We start from the raw sequence: 16,840 nt of genomic DNA, 5'->3' as shown, positions 1-16,840 counted from the left end.
AGAGTGCATCACCTGAAAAAACATAAAATGAACTTACAAACATTGATGTAAAATGAAAAACATCAAAAGAACAACGGCGATTTATTGTTTATGAATTCGGATGTTAATTTTTAAGAGGAAAACTTGTTTCTTCCTTCAAAAGCTACGTATTCTGAAACAAATCTTTTGTTTTAGCAGTAAAGTTGGTCAGAAACAATCATCTGAAGAAAGTAAAAAGTAGGACAATATGTAATTTTACCAACAAAATAAAGAAATTAAGATTCGTATTATCGCTTCATCGTCATGTGATACAGCAAACTACATAACATCCAATGAGTAAACTTTTATATAGATTTATATTCAATTAAAAAATGAACCTGTCATAGAAACATGACTGGCATGCATTGCTTATGTATTTTCCTATGCATACAAAATATATACAGTACCACAAGAGCTTAAACCTAGAAGGTCTAAAGGAACTTGAGTTATAAAGAGAATAACAAGAACGACAAAACTACTGTGGGCTTAATTTTTCACAGGATCGCCCACAGATCAGCAGGTGACGTGTCGGTGTGGACAGCGTGCTGTGAGCAGCCAAGTGACTAATAAACCAGCACAATAGATAATCTATATTGTCATCAGATCACACCAAGAGAACCAACATTGGAGGTAGGTAGGTACATGCAGGAGCTATATGCAAGTTCTGCTATTGCTACATGGCTAACATTAGCAACAGCTGTTTACTTACCAGTCTAGAAGAAACATGAGTTCAGCATCAAACTTCATTCCTTTACTCACTGAGAGCTGTATCCAGAGGTGGAAAGCAACCCATTTGTTTTGCTCCTATTTCTATCACTTCTTTTCTCATTCTGAAGTTAGCATGCTAACCAGCTAGCCCCAGTCCGGGCGGCTCGCCTTGTCACTTTCCGATACCGACTCACTGTAGCATCTAGGCTGCCCTGAAGAAGCAGCGCTGCTCAGGGGATGTATTACAACCTCTTGTCTTGTAAAAGCAAGAATGGCTGAAGCTCAGGGCAAGACTGGTAAGTAAACAGCTGTTGATGCTAATGTTAGCTATGTAGCAATAGCAAAACTTACAAATAGCTCCTTTTAAATCTTTGCAAGTACAACTCAGCCAGACCGGCTCCAGTCTGGTGGCATTAATTACCCAAAACCTACAAAGGGTCTCTGAGATACTTGGAGCCTCTGTTGTCATAAATATTAAGTAGTATGGAGTTAGACAGCTCAAGCATTCAAAGCAACCGCCCTGAACTGTTGGAATCTACTGTTGGCCAACATGTGCTTTTGGTTTCAGACCAAACCCAATCTTGACACAACTAGTTCTGAGAAAAGTGTTTTTCCCAGGCCCCAACCCATGAAAAGATTGAGTAATCACAGCACCTCAGGGTAACAGATTCTTTTCTCAGTTAACTAAGAGTCTACAGACACATTCTCAGCTCTGTGAGGCTGTGCTGAATGCTAAACGTTTTGACTTGATGATGCCGTCAGGTGAGAAGTGAGGGGATCACCAAAGTTATCACAATTCATCCTGAGGGGAACATGAATGTCTGTGCAAAACTTAATGACAATCCATCCAGTAGCTGTTGAGACATTTCACTCAAAACTACAAATGTCGACCCTCATGGTGGTGCAAGAGAAAATGTCAGGGCATCGCTAAAGTCAGTAGGGTTCCTCATCTAGGGACCATGAATGTCAGAGCGAAAGTTCATTAGAATTCATCTAATACTATAATACAATACTCAGAAATGGACCCGACCTACTTTGCGTCAACAGTCGAGGTCGGTGGTGGTGGTTTAATGGTGTGGGGACTTTTTTCTTGACACACATTGGGCCCTTAATACCAGTCAATCATGGTCTGACTCCCACAGCCTCTCTGAGTGTTGTTGCTGACTGTGGGCAGAATTACAAAGTAAAGCTTACCACATCTCGTGGAATTAATGGCATGATGAGCTGAGGCTGTGTGAGAGCAGAGGGAGGAACTACCGGATTCCTTTGTTGCATGTACCTAATATAGTACAGTAATACAGTGAGTGGGGGTGGGGGTGTTATGTCAGCCACAGACCTGTCACATGCTGTGCAGGAAATGCTAACTATGAGGAAGGCGTAATTGGGGGGGGCGGGTAATTATCTTCCTGAGTTGTTCAAACCGTAAGATAAACAAAGATTAGATCTACAGCTATTCTATATAGTGAAGCTCTACGTTGTAGAAAATGTACATATAGCTTGGCAGTAGGAACAGGGATTCAAATGAATTTGGCTTCAGCGATATCTAAAACAATATAAAACATCTTAATAAATAATACAAAGATACAAAATCAAGTTTACATTTTAATGTACAGACATCATGGCTCCATACATGATTACAGGAATAAACACATCTGCTATGCTGCTCATTTTCTGACTGTTTCACATGGCTTTTGGCCAGCTATAGATTTCAAGCATAAACACCCCTGGTAAGTAAACTGCTGCTAATGCTAATGTTGGCTATGCAGCAATAGCAAAACTTCAAATAGCTCCTTTAAACCATGAACTCTCATGTCTGTTACTTTAAAATTAATACATCATATCTTTCATATATACACGTATTTATAATTCTCGCTTCTATCTCTGTCACAGACAGACTCACACATGAAAAAACTATATTTTCTGTATTAAAAACAATAATTCTATTTACAGGAAAAACATTGCTTGTTTACTACAGTATAAATACAACACAGATCCTTTTTCTTTCTCTTTGGATTCCAGCCACAGAGAACATCTGCCTTCCTCATCAGCTACAAAATATAAATCAAAGCCAGGTCTTGGTAACATGTACAGCGGGTCTCTCTTAGACGGATAAGCTGAGGGATATGCCCTTAAAGCCCCTCAGGTATTTCCTGGAGCCTGCAGACTTGGACATGAGGAGAAAGAGGAAAGGGTCCAGGCAGGAGTGGAGGCAGCACAAACACACCGCCACCTTAAAGTACATGTACAAACTCTCTGTTCCGTCCACGAACAGCTGCACGTAATGGAGGAAGTGTAGGATCCCGGCGGGGAGAAAACACACCAGGAAGATCACGAACACCAGCGAGCTCGCCTTGATGTACATCGCCCAGTCGAGGTGGGATTGGTTGAGCTCGCAGATGATTCGGGCGTAGCACACAACAGTGACCACCAGCGGCACCAGGAGGCCGAAGAGGGTCAGGATCAGGTTGTAGTAGAGCAGGAACATATGGGAGTCATGGTCCAGAGGCAGTACGTCATGGCAGGTGATGCGCTCCTGCCCCTGGAGCCTATAGCTCTGCTGGATGAGGAGCTCGGGGACGATGGCGGCTCCGAACACCAACCACAGGGCCAGAGTCACCCAGGCGGTGCACATCCTCTTGGGGAGCGTTTTGTACATGAACGGGTGCACTACAGCCAGGTAGCGCTTGATGCTGATGCAGGCCAGCGTCTGGGCCGAGCAGTAGAGGTTGCCATAGAAACAGGCCGTGACCACTCGACAGGCAGCCTCTCCGAGAACCCAGTGGTTTCCATGGAGATGGTAGTGAGCCTTGAAGAAGAGGGAGAAGAGGAGGAAGAGGTCGGAGACAGCCAGGCTGCAGTACAGGATGGCAGAGGACACTTTCCTAATTTTAGAGGCCAGCGAGCACAAGATGGCAAGGTTGGCCGGGACCCCGACAGTAACCACCAAAATATAAATAATGGGGATGACCCGGGTGCTGAGAGGGCCGTCGAGGTACTCTGCTGTGCCGTTGCTTAGTAACCGCAGTTCTGGACGGTAATGAGATGAATTGGGAGCTTGAGTCCCATTCGAGGAGAATGTCGGATAGACTGGATCCCCTTTAAATACTCTGGGCACAGGAAAGACATCCGCAGGTCTTTTCCTGTTATTATCTGCAATGAAAACACAAAAGTTCATGATAGTTATGATATTCATTGTATTTAAACACATTTCATCAAAACAAAATTCAACTGTCATCATCAATAAACAATATCCTGAAAATCGAGACATCAGACGAAGATTAGGGCACAAACTAACAGATTAAACTGAGATGAATCCTTCAGTTAATGTCAGAATAAGTGAAATAACACTCCCCGAAGAACAAGGAAACACCTTCAAAAGACGTGTTTTGTCTGAGCAAGAATCCAAAACCCAAAGATTTAATTTAATACTGAATTCAAAAAAGGGAAATAATTAATAACTTGTCAAAACAGTTTTTTCTGCTAATTTTAATGGTTTGTTTAATCAATGAATTGAATTGTTTCAGCTCTAATCCTGATAAAGAACCATTTTGAATCATAATGATATTACACAAGCCATGATGTGAAAGTTGGTGTTACAGTGAGTGAGTGAGTGTGAAACTACTCTACAAGTCATAGCTCGCCTTTAAGGTAAGTGATGAAGACATCAGTGAACAAATCAACCCAAACACAGAAGATCTGATATGATACATAGATGATATGAAAATATTATTAAAGAAATATAATCACATCTCAAACTAAACTTTAATGAGCATCTCTTACCTTCCTCCTGAAGTGCGCCACTTACACCGAGAACCAAAAGGAGAAAAAAGAGATTTAGTTTCCCCATCTTTTCTGTCGGTTGAACGGCTCTGAGCTCGGCTCCTCTCCGGTGTTTCTCAGCTCCACATCTCAGCGCTGCTCAGCGTCACCTCCGTCTGCAGCCGCTCTGTGGGAGTATTTCAGTCACAAACACCTCCCCCCTCATGCAGCCGGGTGAGTGTGGAAAAAACAGACAACTGACATCTTCAGCAGGGTGAACAGAAATGTGGGTTTCCTTTGGTTCTTGTTTTAACATGCACCAGGGAAGTAAACGCCCCCACACTTGGGTCTCTGTTTTTATGAGATACAAAGGTGACAGCGCTGAACCACATTCTTTTTGTTCATGTATGTCTGCCATAAACTATTCACACTATACCTTTTTTTTTTCTACTTTTCTTCTTAAATTCCTCCTTTCAGCGGACTGAAATATTCGCCCCCTGAAATGTCCATATTCTCATGATTCAGCCTCACACACAGTATTTACTACAAGGCCCATCAGGAATCTGTGTCCCAGCTCTGTGATCCCCAGAGGGACGTGGGACGAGGTAATAAACGGAAAGGGGCCACTGGGTGAGCGAGGAAATGTCTGTGTCAAGTGATAAGCTTGTCTCAACACAAGCAGTTTCTTTTCTCTTCACTTCCTCTATCTATTTTAATATTCTAAGTAATTTTTTTTTTTTTTACATGGAGATATTTTACCAGATGGTTGTCCTATTTTAACCCTTTAACCTTTTAGAAAGTTCGCAGAAAAGTTAAGACGTACGCACTAAGTGACATAAAAGCTAAATGTTGTCTTCAGGACACTATTTCAATATTTGTACTTGCCTCTTCCTGCCTCTGGATATTTCTATTATTTATTTATTTATCTAACATCCAGCTGATCACAGATGTGACCTGCGTCTTGTTTTCGTCTTAGTCAAGAAACCACCATCTGTGCTGACCTCCGATTCACATAGATGAAGATCCAGATGTGCGCTATCTATTTCCTGCCTGTGACGTCACAGATCGCAGCATCTATTTCGAGGTCACAGACAACAAATAAACATGTTGTTTTCAGGCAGCAGAAAGTCTGACACCTTATCTTTACTGTAAGATACAGAAAAGGTCAAAGAGAGTTAACACAAATTCATTGTTACCAATATAATTTTTCCAATACATATTTAGAATATTTACTAGACTGATTCATGAACAGGCACAAAAACAAACATGAAACCAATTCACTGTGAAATACACAGAAATGACTATGTAAGGTCTTTTACATAGGAAGCACGATGCACATCCTTCCCCTCTGCTCAACCCTCACAAAGACCTCAACGTCTGCAGATAACATCAGTTTCCTGTAGTCGTCATATCCCAGAATTCCCCTTTCTGTTTCTTATGTCTCTAAAACAGAAACCTGAAAAAAAAACAGGTTAATTAGAAACTATTAAAACTATAAATGTGCTTTTTACTGGTTTGTGAAAAGCACTTTATGTTGAAACTGGGAAAGTAATAGAAAATGTTAGAAAGAAAACCAGCTTTTCCCACCAGAGGGCGATATTCATCTTTATTATAGGATTGTTTTTCACTTATTGTACATTTCATGAATGTAGATTCATGCATTTAATGTGGGTCATTGCTGGTACACTGTAAACAACAGTCCATCAGTGACAGAATATTATTGTGTATAACTGTTAAAATGCCATAAAAACTAAGTTCATTTGTGAGCTTAGATTTATAAAGTCAATATATTGGAAAAATACTCACTAAATGTTTTTATGTTCGTATGACAAGTAATCACTTTCCTGCTCAATCAAATGAAAAGTTTGTGACATTTTTGGTATAATACCAAATATATAGCATATATTAAGATCAATGGATATAATTTGTCCACTCTGTAGAAATTTTCCCATTTGTTTGAACTTGAGGAGCAGTCATTTTCCTGTACGGCGAAATGAAAGATAAAGGATGAGAAAGTGGAAGGAAGAGTGACCATAAGTAGCAGAAACAGCTCGTCATCACTGGGCTGTGTCACTGTGGTTTTGTGCTTCTTTGAAGTTTGAGTGCAAACTGTGTCTTTGGACAGGACTGACAGGAAGTGTGAGCTGTGGGAAAAACAACAAAAAACTCAGGATAATAAATAAAAACATTTCTTCTCCCTCTCTGACAAAGGTTTCCACTGAAATCAGCTTTATTTGGTTTTTACCTTCAGACTTCAACAGTTCTGGTTTAATAAAATAGTTTAATGATTCATGTCATGACAGGAAATGAATCATAAAGCAGAATGAATGACATGACTTTTACAGTGACTTCACAAAAAAAAGAATGGTTTAAAAATGAGAATTCGTCAATGTGATCTTATCTACAACGGAAAAATGTCATTATTGTCATTGTACCTGGTTTGTCCGACGAAATGCACCTTAAAAATACGAAGCATAAATATAAATACAAGAATAAGTTAAAAAAAACGGAATAAGAACGATTTTTTTTATAACTATACGCCAAAAAAACAACTCCCCCACAAAAACCATGTAAAAAAAGTAGGAGGATGTTGCACGGGGGGGGGGGGGGGAGCTATTGCACAAGAGAAGTATTGCACATAATTGTTATTGCAGAGGATAAGTATTGTCTTGTCTATGCCAGGCGGTTTTTCAGTGCACAGTTTATTGTGGTCGTGGCCTTGGGGTAGAAACTTCATTCATCTGAGGGCAGAAGGGTAAAGAAGTCATGGGCGGATGAGATGAGTCTTATAAGATGCAGCACGAGAGCTATGGTCTCCGAGGGCAGGCAGATGTGCTGGTGATTTTCTGCAGAGCCTCCCCACACCGGGACACCAGCAGCCGTTGTGGCACGCTGATCTTAGAAATAAAGTGGTTGCTGTGTAGTTTTAACCAGAGCGTTTCTGCTGGTTAACCACGAGAGATCCTCAGACACGTGGGTGATCGGATCAGCCTCACCACTGTCGAGTCGTCTGCAGATTTAATGTTTGTGTTCATGTTGTGGGTCACTGTGCAGTCAAGAGAGTAGAGGAGAAATAAAAAAAGAATAGAGAAACAGAATCTAAAATAAATAAGATAATTAGAAATACTATATACAATAACATATACAAATGTTAGGTAGGCTTTTTCTGTACATGTACAAATAGGTGCAGTGTGAAGTTGATCAGTTGGCTCTGTGATTATACTGAGGACCAGTCATGATTACTGGTGTTAAAGCATCTGGACTGTAGTCATGGAGACGGGTTATGACTGTCTGCTTCAGGACTGGAATCATGTTGGAAGATTTTAGACGTGGGAACAATTCACTGTGCCAGGGACAGATTGAACATTTTTGGGAACACTCAGCAGCAGCGTCTCTGAGAAACCCGTCCAGACCAGCTGCTTTCCATATGTTGATATGACTGAGTGTGCGTGGGACCTGAGCAGTCTGAATGATAAGTATCTGTCTGCAGTGAGTATGACTGGCTGTGTTCTCGGTACTCAACCACTTTACTTGCAGAGAGATGGGGGTTTTTTTTATACTTCTACTGCAATATTTTACAGAGATATAATCTGCTTTTTACTCCACCACCTTCACTTCATGGCGTCATGACTTGGTTCAAGGTTTAGGAAAAGAAGTCACACATGTTGGGGTAAGAAAAAGAAGAAATAAAAAGCCAAACACAGTGAGACAACCAGCTTTCAAACGCTGCCAACCCAACAGCCCCGATGACTGATGTACTTCCTATGTCTGATCATCACCATCACTTTACCAAGTCACTTCCTGAAAGGAAATGAACCTGAAGAGAACAAAGGACAACTCAAATTAGACCGAACAGAGAGGAAGGAGTGGTGACAGCAGCCACAGTTACTGGACGTTTTCCAGGTTCACACAATCCAAACAATCCAATATTATATAATGAAGAGATTCATATAAATAATTTATGTAGCGATGTTACTGTTTTGACATTTTAAATGTAAGCACGAAGAGACAAAGAGTCGCCCAATGAGACGCTTAAATAATTCCACTATCCATATCATTACCTTATAAAGGTAATATAGTGAAGGTGTCACACACAGTGGCAGTGTGCACATCCCGCAGGCACAAGGACACTGCAGTCGTTTCTCCGGCCACATAATATTTAGATTTGGCTCAAAGATTAAAAATGATTCGTTTGTCATGGTGTGACAGGAGCAACACACTAAGTGGCATCTATTCTGCTTTGTTATGAAGTTTATTTGAGAGTGATGATGACTTGTTTAGGAAGTTGGAAGAAGAGTTGGACTTGATGTTGTACTTCGCTCAATACAAGATATGAAAAGACTTTTTTTATTAGCTCTTCTCTAAAACACAGAGTGAATGCCACCATTGGCCCTTCAGTACATAAGAAGCTTGACCTCTCAGCTCTGCTAACACTCTGGCTTCTCCCAGTGACAGAGATCTTACACAAGAGGCTTTGGTTTTATCACTCAAGTGAATGTGTAAATGATATGTGTGTGTCCAGTTTAAACCAGGGGTAGCTTGCATGTTACATATGAGCAGAGAACGGTTGTGACAACACCAGATCATCCCATCAGAATCATATCTCACATTGAAATCACAGTAGCCACCTCCTCCTTTTCTTCAGAGAGCACGCAAACTCTGACTCTACTGGTAACAGCGGTATCACCGGGGCTCGAAGTGCACGACTCTTACAGAGATCAGAGGCAGGTTCTTTAATACAAAGTACACAGGTAGCCGAGCAGGTACGGGAAACAAACCAAAGGGTTGAGGCTAAACACAAGGTCAGAGAGGAAACTGGAACGATTGTTTATGGGAACGAAGACGAACTGGCACAGGAGACGGAGCACACAGAATAAATACATGAGGAGGGAGGGCGGAGACAAGTGGCCACAGGTGCAACACGTTAGGGGGCGGGGTTGACAATCACAGGAGCGGGAAAAACACAGTGGCAAGAAGTGTAAATCTAGAATGAGAGGGAAAGGTTAGACAAACCAAAATAAAACAGGAAGTGAAAAATAAACTTGAAGAAAACAGAAAACATAAGGTGCAGGACGTGACATGACAACCAGGACAAGATTGTTTGCTGAGGATATTTGAGGGAGACAATTCAGCAACGGACATTACATTACATTAACAACACTCTTATCAGAAGGGAAATTTGGTCCATGCTAAATACTGTTGAGGAAATAGTGTTAAAATTACGACTCTGCCATTAAGGCTGCAAGTCGTCAGTCGCCTTTTCAGCATGTCAGCACTTCCTGTACAGTTTGCTTCATGTCTAAGTTTACACAGTTTATTTTGTTAAGTTATTTTCATAAGTTTCCTCTGTCTGATGGACCAAAACATGAAGTTCCTCTTTCAGTGATGTATACACACCCTGATGCAGCCTATATCTAACTGCTGGTTTTCACAGTTTTACATGTGAATCATACCAGATGGTGAAAATCTGATATACTGTGTGTGGGAGGCTCGTCTCTCTGTGTCTGACCCTCAACGTTTTGTTGCCAAACAGAGACGCTGTCCATACTTTTCTAACTCAGTAGCATAAATTCCTCTGTGATAGTATCGTAGTTCACCTCTGTGTTGTTGTTCTTTTTCTTCTCCCAAGGCCGGTCCTGATCGGATGATGCCCAGAGAATGATAAAATGTGCTAAAGTGCACACAGAAAAAAAACAACAGGAATTTAACTTTCGAAACAGAGGCCTGGAGCTGTGCCAGAAACTTCACCGTGGATGTAATCTCCCACAGTCTGTATCCTGCCTCCTTTTATGAGCAGGAATGAGCTTATGTTAGTTCAGGAACGCCCAGGCCCAAGAGGCTCCAGGAGCAACATGACCTCAGCAGTGGACGCCATGTCCAGCGGCACATTGTTGTATTAACACAGTGTCACATGACCACTTGTATAATGGTGATGAACTACAAAATAATTATGACTCTGGAGTTTCCCTCAGCTCAGTGAAGCTCAGTGAAGTTTTATAGCATCTCTCATGTCATTGTTTTGTGGTATTACCTATCACCTGTCCCCTGACAGGTGAAGTTAGCAAGTAACTGGTGAACATGGTGGATCATTTTTGGGTGTTAGCTGCATAGCAAGTGAGAAGAGAAGCCATTTGAGCAGAATAATAATAAGGGGACCCAGTACTGATCCTTGGGGCACTCCTGTGGGGAGGCAATGGGATGGATTTGTTTGTTTGTTTGTGCAGCAGCTTATTATGACCCATAGTTACGTTTTGTTGCTAGGCGACATCTAGTGGCCGTTGTAATTATGACCGGAGCAAAGGGAAAAGTGCGGTGACGTAGTATTAAGAGAGACAAAGTCCACGTCAAGAGGAGGTTTTGGTGGATGAATGGGTCAACAAAACACAGCAACATGACAGAGGAGAGTAGTGTTCGATGCCCATGGGAAACTAGCTGTTTATATTGTAACCACGACAACAAAGACCGTGTAATGTTGAGGAAGTGCTTATTTCAACCTAAATCACGATCTTTTCCTAAACCTAACTAAGTAGTTTTAGTGTCTAAACCTAAGCAAGCCATGACCATTCTTATTGTAACCATGGCGACAGAGGTAGGTAGGCTACTGTTGGTACAATCTGTGTGTTCATTGTTGTTACCCCGACAACCGAGGTCTGGTGCGCCCCGTAGGGATGCGACTTCAGGAGACACTCCTATGGGGTCGTATCAGAAGACTGACAAAAAACAACCTGACTGGTTGTTCAGGTTGGAGGACTTGTTGCTAGGTAACCGTAGCCTCAGTTTTTGCCTCTCACACGGAGCAGCCAGTGACGTTAGCATCAGCAGAGCTAGATAAAGACCATGTATCTCTCTGCAGCAGCAGCAGCAGCAGCAGTAAACACAACTCACGCTCCTCACTGGTAAGTCTGTATTCAGAGTCTAACAAGATACAGACAAACAGTAACATTAACCTCGGCCTTGAGTTTCCCCTGATTGTCAGGCAACCTCGTAGTGACAGCTGACTCCAGGAAGAATATGATGTGTTAATGTGTGAGCTTCAGAGGTGTTGATAGCTGGATTTTGTTTCCTTTGGACAGAGCCAGGCGAGCTGCTTCCCCTGATTCTGCTCTTCATGCTAAGGTAAACTCATCATCTCCTGCCGCCGGCTTCATGATTGAGTGGAGAGAGTGGCATTAATCTCCTCGTCTATCAACAAAAGTGATTAACGATAGCCACAAAAAATAACAAAATATTACTTTAAGGAAACAGCAAAGGGCCTCATAGGCTCAAATTGATTTGATAAGAAGTAAGAAACAGGCGATTCTGAAAATATTTTTGTGAGGAAGTGTGTTTAGTCTGTGAGTTCAGATATTCAGTCCCAGTGGATGTAAAGCTCAGGATGAATGAGTCAGACAGCTCCCACCTTATCCTGGTCCCATTATCTCCTTCCCTCGATGTCAGTAACTCTCATTAATCTCATTAAGAGAAACTAACCAGCACATTTCTCTTTATTTCTAAGAAAAATACTTTCTGTGCCCCAATGTTATTTTGTTATTTTGTTATTTTGCGTGAGTACAAATTTCCCAGACACAGACACATGAAGGCAAACTCTCCCATGGCTTCAGCTTGTGTGTGAGTGATCCTGATCTCTGCCAGGCAAAACAGAAAATAAATACCACGTGATCTGCTGGAAAAAGAGGCCATTAGAGTCTGACCGGCTAGTTTATATAAGCAAGTAAATAAAGACTATAAACAGGACTTCTAATCTGCTCTGAGACAGGTCATTTTAATGGTTTCGGCCCATCGCTGTCCATCTGATGTGGTTTTTGTATTTGATTGCTACAAATAGAGGAAGTACTTTAGCTTCTCTAGGGATATTGCTTCATGTCAGAAACAGAGTAATGGTGTGTTTATGTAACACAAACTGCACTGTACACTGTGTCCCCCAAAAACTGATAGTGAAAAGTTTTCATCCTAAAGTTAAAAAAAAAATATATATATATATATATATATATATATAGTACAAAAATGTTCACACAACTCAGTCTTCTCAGATTCAGAAACAACACTGCAGTTAGTATTTATGAAAAGTATGTTGTTGTGCCTCACACCACTTTTATATAACTTCCAAATAACAGATATATTCCCAAGGTCAGACATATAATGAATTAATCTGTACTTTTGTTGTCTTCACTATAAGTTTATCTCTGTTCCTCATACTCCGGCCTAGACGCCACACTTTATGTCTGTATCTTCTAACAAAGAGAAAGCACAGGGACCACATTACATTCAAAATAAAATAATCATAATTATGAGATTAAAAAGTCAAAATGATGAATTTTAAACTTTTTTATCTCGTATTTTTTTATAAATCAAGGCGTTTTTATCTCAATTTTATTTTACTGGCAGGAATGGACTTCCACTTACTTGTGAAACCACATTTGTTTAAAAAGTACAAAAACAAAACATCACTGTTCTTTTTATTTATTTTATTTATTCTACTGTCCCTCCATGATGAACCCAGTTTAGTTGAGGTTGATTCAGTGACACATTAACTGTTAAACTGGATCCGGCTGCTGCTGCTGCTGTGAGACGGGAAAGGTGACATCATACGACAGGAATGTCTGTCCGCGTGCATATCTCGCTGCTGATTGGCTGTTTGTGTTTCGGACTCACTGGACTGTGGGCGGAAATCAATCAAACTTTGGCCGACGAATGATCAACAGCAGAGAGAGGTTTGAAGAGGAGCTCGACACACGGAGAGTCCGACGCTGTTTGAGACTGTTTCACTGTTTTTACTCCTTTTTTTTTTTTATCACTTTTCACCAGCGAAATGTTTCCAAAGTTTTTACGAACCTTGCTGGTGGTTGCGGTCTGCGCACGTGCTGCTTCAGCGGTCAGAAACGGTAAGAAGACTTAAGTTATTCTCTAATATTATAATAACAAACGCTTCATTCAAACAACACTGTTAAAAAGCCTTTTTTTTAACAGGTATCTGACAACAAATCTGTAACATTGTCCATTTATTAGTTTTGGTATGAAATACAGGTATGATATAATTTACTATATTGATATGATAGAAGAAGATAAATTGATTTATTAATAATCAGCAGCTGTTTTGGTAATAACCCAAGTGCTTATGTTTCCAGCTTGTCAACGTGATGATTAGTTGTTGTTTTTTGTTTTGTTTTTTTGCTTTAAATCATTGTAAACTTAAAACAAGCCGTCTGATGATCCTAACACTTAGGCTATAAAATGATTATTTTTCATCTTTTGATCTTTAATCTTTTTCATTTCAATCAATCCTTTAGTCTTTGAATTTTAAGAAAAAAAAATCCACATTTGTCTTTTTGTTTTGTTTTGTCAATTTTTGCTTTAAAAAATCAATGAAACCAATTAATTGATTATTCAAAAAGTCAATCATTTTTTAAATAACACTTGGCTAACTGATTTATGGCCCAAGCAATAATTAATCGTTTGATCCATAACCATGAAATGGTAAAAAACCTGCCTATCATGATTTTTCATGGTCAAAGTTGTGGTGTTCAAGTTTCTTGATTTCTCTTCAGATTAAATATTTACAGTTTACTTTTCTAGAGAGAAAAGTAAACTGTAAATATTACTGTTTGAGAGTCTGGAACCAGTAAGTTATATTTTCCACTTTTCCTGTTTGAGGTTTGATTTGAGGTTTTTATCTGAGGAAGTCTATTTGTGGTCCCAAAGTACCAAAAACCATCTCAGTGTAGTTTCACTTCTCCTCTCTCAGGCTCTGAGCCTCTCTTCTGATTGGCTGACTGTTTTCTGAGCGATCTAATAAAAAAATATAGCAGATTTCAGGTAAAACACTCAGTCCAGGGGGGCGGGGCTTGGAGCATGGCTGAGAGCTGTGAATGTTTTGTTGTGACATCACAAAGTTCCAGAAGTCCTGACGGCTGGTTTTAAGGCTCAGTTTCTGAATACAGGCTGTGTGCATTTCTCTGTGGACTGAGGCTTTGATACTTTCACAGTATTAATATAGAAGCTAGACCTGATCTATAATCACACTACACATGGAAATCTACCTTTATACAATCAGTTAGTTGATTCAAAATCAAAACAGTTGCCTATTACTTTTCTGTTGATAGATACTCACTCAATCATTTCTGTTCTATAATATAAATCATGATATGAATAAAAAATACCTTTCACCTCTCACTGTAATATCTTGGATGCCCTGACTCTTTCTCTCTCTCTCTCTCTCTCTCTCTCCAGACACCGTAAGATTGCGGACTTTTGGCCTTTATGAGAGGTCATTCACAGCTGAACCAATACCATTGGATTATATTGATCAAGATAATGTGGTGACCAGATTTAATAACTCTACAGACGCCCGGGTGGCTAACAAAACCAACACCTCAAGGATGGAGGTCTCAGAAGAGGCGCTGCAGTTCCTCACAGGCCCTCTCTCCACCGTCCTCATACCGTCCTTCTACACACTGGTCTTCCTCATCAGCGTGCCCATCAACATCTGCGCGGTGGTGGCGTTCTCTCTGAAGATCCGGCCCAAGAAGACGGCGGCGATCTACATGTTGAACCTGGCCTGTGCCGACCTGCTCTTCGCCGTGCTGCTCCCCTTCAAGATCACCTACCACTTCGGCGGCAACAACTGGATATTCGGGCCGCTCATGTGCCGTGTGGTCACCGCAGCCTTTTACTGGAACATGTATTGCTCTGTTCTGCTCATAGCTTGCATCAGCGTGGACCGTCTTCTGGCTGTAGTCTACCCTATCGACTCCCTGTCCTGGAGGAGGCCACGCAACTCAATCATAGCTTGCGCCGCCATGTGGATACTATCCTTCGTCGGCACCCTGCCCCTCGTCCTTTCCGACCAGACTGTCCGCCTCAGCCAGTTGAACATCATCACCTGCCACGACGTCCAGCCTGCGCATAAGCTGATGTGGCACTACAAGCTCTACTTCATCACCCTGTGCTGCACCCTCTTCTTCCTGCCTCTGCTCGTCACGGTGGTGTCCTACGCTCGGGTGATCTGGTCCCTGAGCCGGGTCCCGCGCGGGGTCGTAGGACGCTTGCGCAGAAGAACCAGAGCAGTGGTGATGGCTCTGACGGTGCTGGTGATATTTGTGCTGTGTTTCACGCCCACAAACTGTCTCCTGCTCGCTCACTACCTGCAGTTTAACGAAGGCGTCACACACCAGGAGAACCCTGACGGCTCCTACGCAGCCTATCTAGTCTTCATGTGTTTGGGAAGTCTGAACTGCCTCCTGGATCCCCTGGTCTACTACTTTGGATCGTCCCAGTGCCAGAGACAACTCTCCAGCATGCTGAGGTGTCAGAAGACCTCAGGGGGCAGCAGCTTCAGTCATTCATCTTCTGACTCGTGCAGATCCAGCTCCAGAGCGATTCTGAAATCCAGCCGGATAGAAAGCTCCAAAATCCACACTACAGTTACGGGAGTGGACTCTTCGCAAGAAAACCTCAACAGCCAGTACAAGAAGCTACTGGTCTGACGGACTGAGCAGACATGACTGCACCACTTAACTGACTCTTTGAAGGTTTTGAAAAGGAGACATGTTTTATTATGAAGTTCAAGCAACAGCAAATAGAGCACAAAGCTAATCTGTAAGGTTTTAGCCGACTGTGTGTGTTTCACTTTCATGATTAGAAGGAAGGAAATCCAGGTTGGAGATTAGATAAGAATGTGATTTCTAGAAGCTGAACATTTGATACTATGAAATGCTTTTATTTTTGCACGGCATGTGTAAGAGCTAATGAGTTTATAACGCAAGTCTAAAGGTATAACATTTAATGAATTTTTTTTTTGTATTTTATTGTGTATAAATCTGATGAAAAGCACTTATGTTTCATGTTTTACTTTGTACTTTTTTGAAAAGCAAAACATGTACAACACTTTTTTTTTTTTTTTTTTTACGTCTTATTGTGTCCAGATAAATGTTCTCATTGTGACAGTGTTTTAAAGAAACAACAGCGATACACAGAGTGAACGAAGCAGCACTGTAGTTAGTTTCATGTTGCCTCCTGCTGGTGTGAAATGTGCTGTACTGAATGTGTGTCCCATTAAAACCGTCACTCGACACCTGTGTCATGGCTCTTCACTCCTCCAGCAGGTGGCGCTGCATTACTGTTAATATTAATGGTAACTGGAGATATAAGGTTGGGGTTAGACATGAAGCTACTGTTTAACTTAACAGTTATTTTTTCATCACTCGATTTATGAAATGTCAAAAAAAAAGAAACACTTCCCATCTCCAAATTTCCAAAACCCAAAGATCTTCAGTTTACAATAATATGAAACTGTGGATGACTTTTTGCCAAACAAAAGGAAAATATTTTTTAATGCACAGCCCATTTTAAACATGAC

The 16,840-nt window shown here is 41.1% G+C and overlaps 2 protein-coding genes across 2 annotated transcripts; one reads left to right on the top strand and one right to left on the bottom strand.

Moving 5' to 3' along the window:
- Positions 1 to 2,315: 2,315 nt before the first annotated feature.
- Positions 2,316 to 4,975, bottom strand: LOC130186029 (proteinase-activated receptor 3). Its single transcript, XM_056402722.1, has 2 exons — positions 4,507 to 4,975; positions 2,316 to 3,876 (listed from the first exon to the last, which is right to left on the bottom strand). Exons 1-2 carry the CDS (start codon positions 4,571 to 4,573, stop codon positions 2,828 to 2,830), a joined length of 1,116 nt encoding a protein of 371 aa, XP_056258697.1. The 5' UTR covers positions 4,574 to 4,975; the 3' UTR covers positions 2,316 to 2,827.
- Positions 4,976 to 13,160: 8,185 nt separating this feature from the next.
- LOC130186535 (proteinase-activated receptor 1-like) lies at positions 13,161 to 16,553 on the top strand. Its single transcript, XM_056403724.1, has 2 exons — positions 13,161 to 13,367; positions 14,713 to 16,553. Exons 1-2 carry the CDS (start codon positions 13,295 to 13,297, stop codon positions 15,966 to 15,968), a joined length of 1,329 nt encoding a protein of 442 aa, XP_056259699.1. The 5' UTR covers positions 13,161 to 13,294; the 3' UTR covers positions 15,969 to 16,553.
- The last annotated feature ends 287 nt before the right edge of the window (positions 16,554 to 16,840 follow it).

The sequence above is a fragment of the Seriola aureovittata genome, chromosome 18 (genome assembly GCF_021018895.1).
Source record: "Seriola aureovittata isolate HTS-2021-v1 ecotype China chromosome 18, ASM2101889v1, whole genome shotgun sequence".
Taxonomy (NCBI): domain Eukaryota; kingdom Metazoa; phylum Chordata; class Actinopteri; order Carangiformes; family Carangidae; genus Seriola; species Seriola aureovittata.
This window is presented reverse-complemented; position numbering and strand designations above follow the sequence as displayed.

Coding starts and splice junctions, on each gene's coding strand:
- LOC130186535 (XM_056403724.1), top strand. CDS start 13,295: ATGTTTCCAAAGTTTTTACGAACCTTGCTGGTGGTTGCGGTCTGCGCA. Junction 13,368..14,712: donor TGCTTCAGCGGTCAGAAACG/GTAAGAAGACTT, acceptor CTCTCTCTCCAG/ACACCGTAAGATTGCGGACT.
- LOC130186029 (XM_056402722.1), bottom strand. CDS start 4,573: ATGGGGAAACTAAATCTCTTTTTTCTCCTTTTGGTTCTCGGTGTAAGT. Junction 3,877..4,506: donor TGGCGCACTTCAGGAGGAAG/GTAAGAGATGCT, acceptor TTTTCATTGCAG/ATAATAACAGGAAAAGACCT.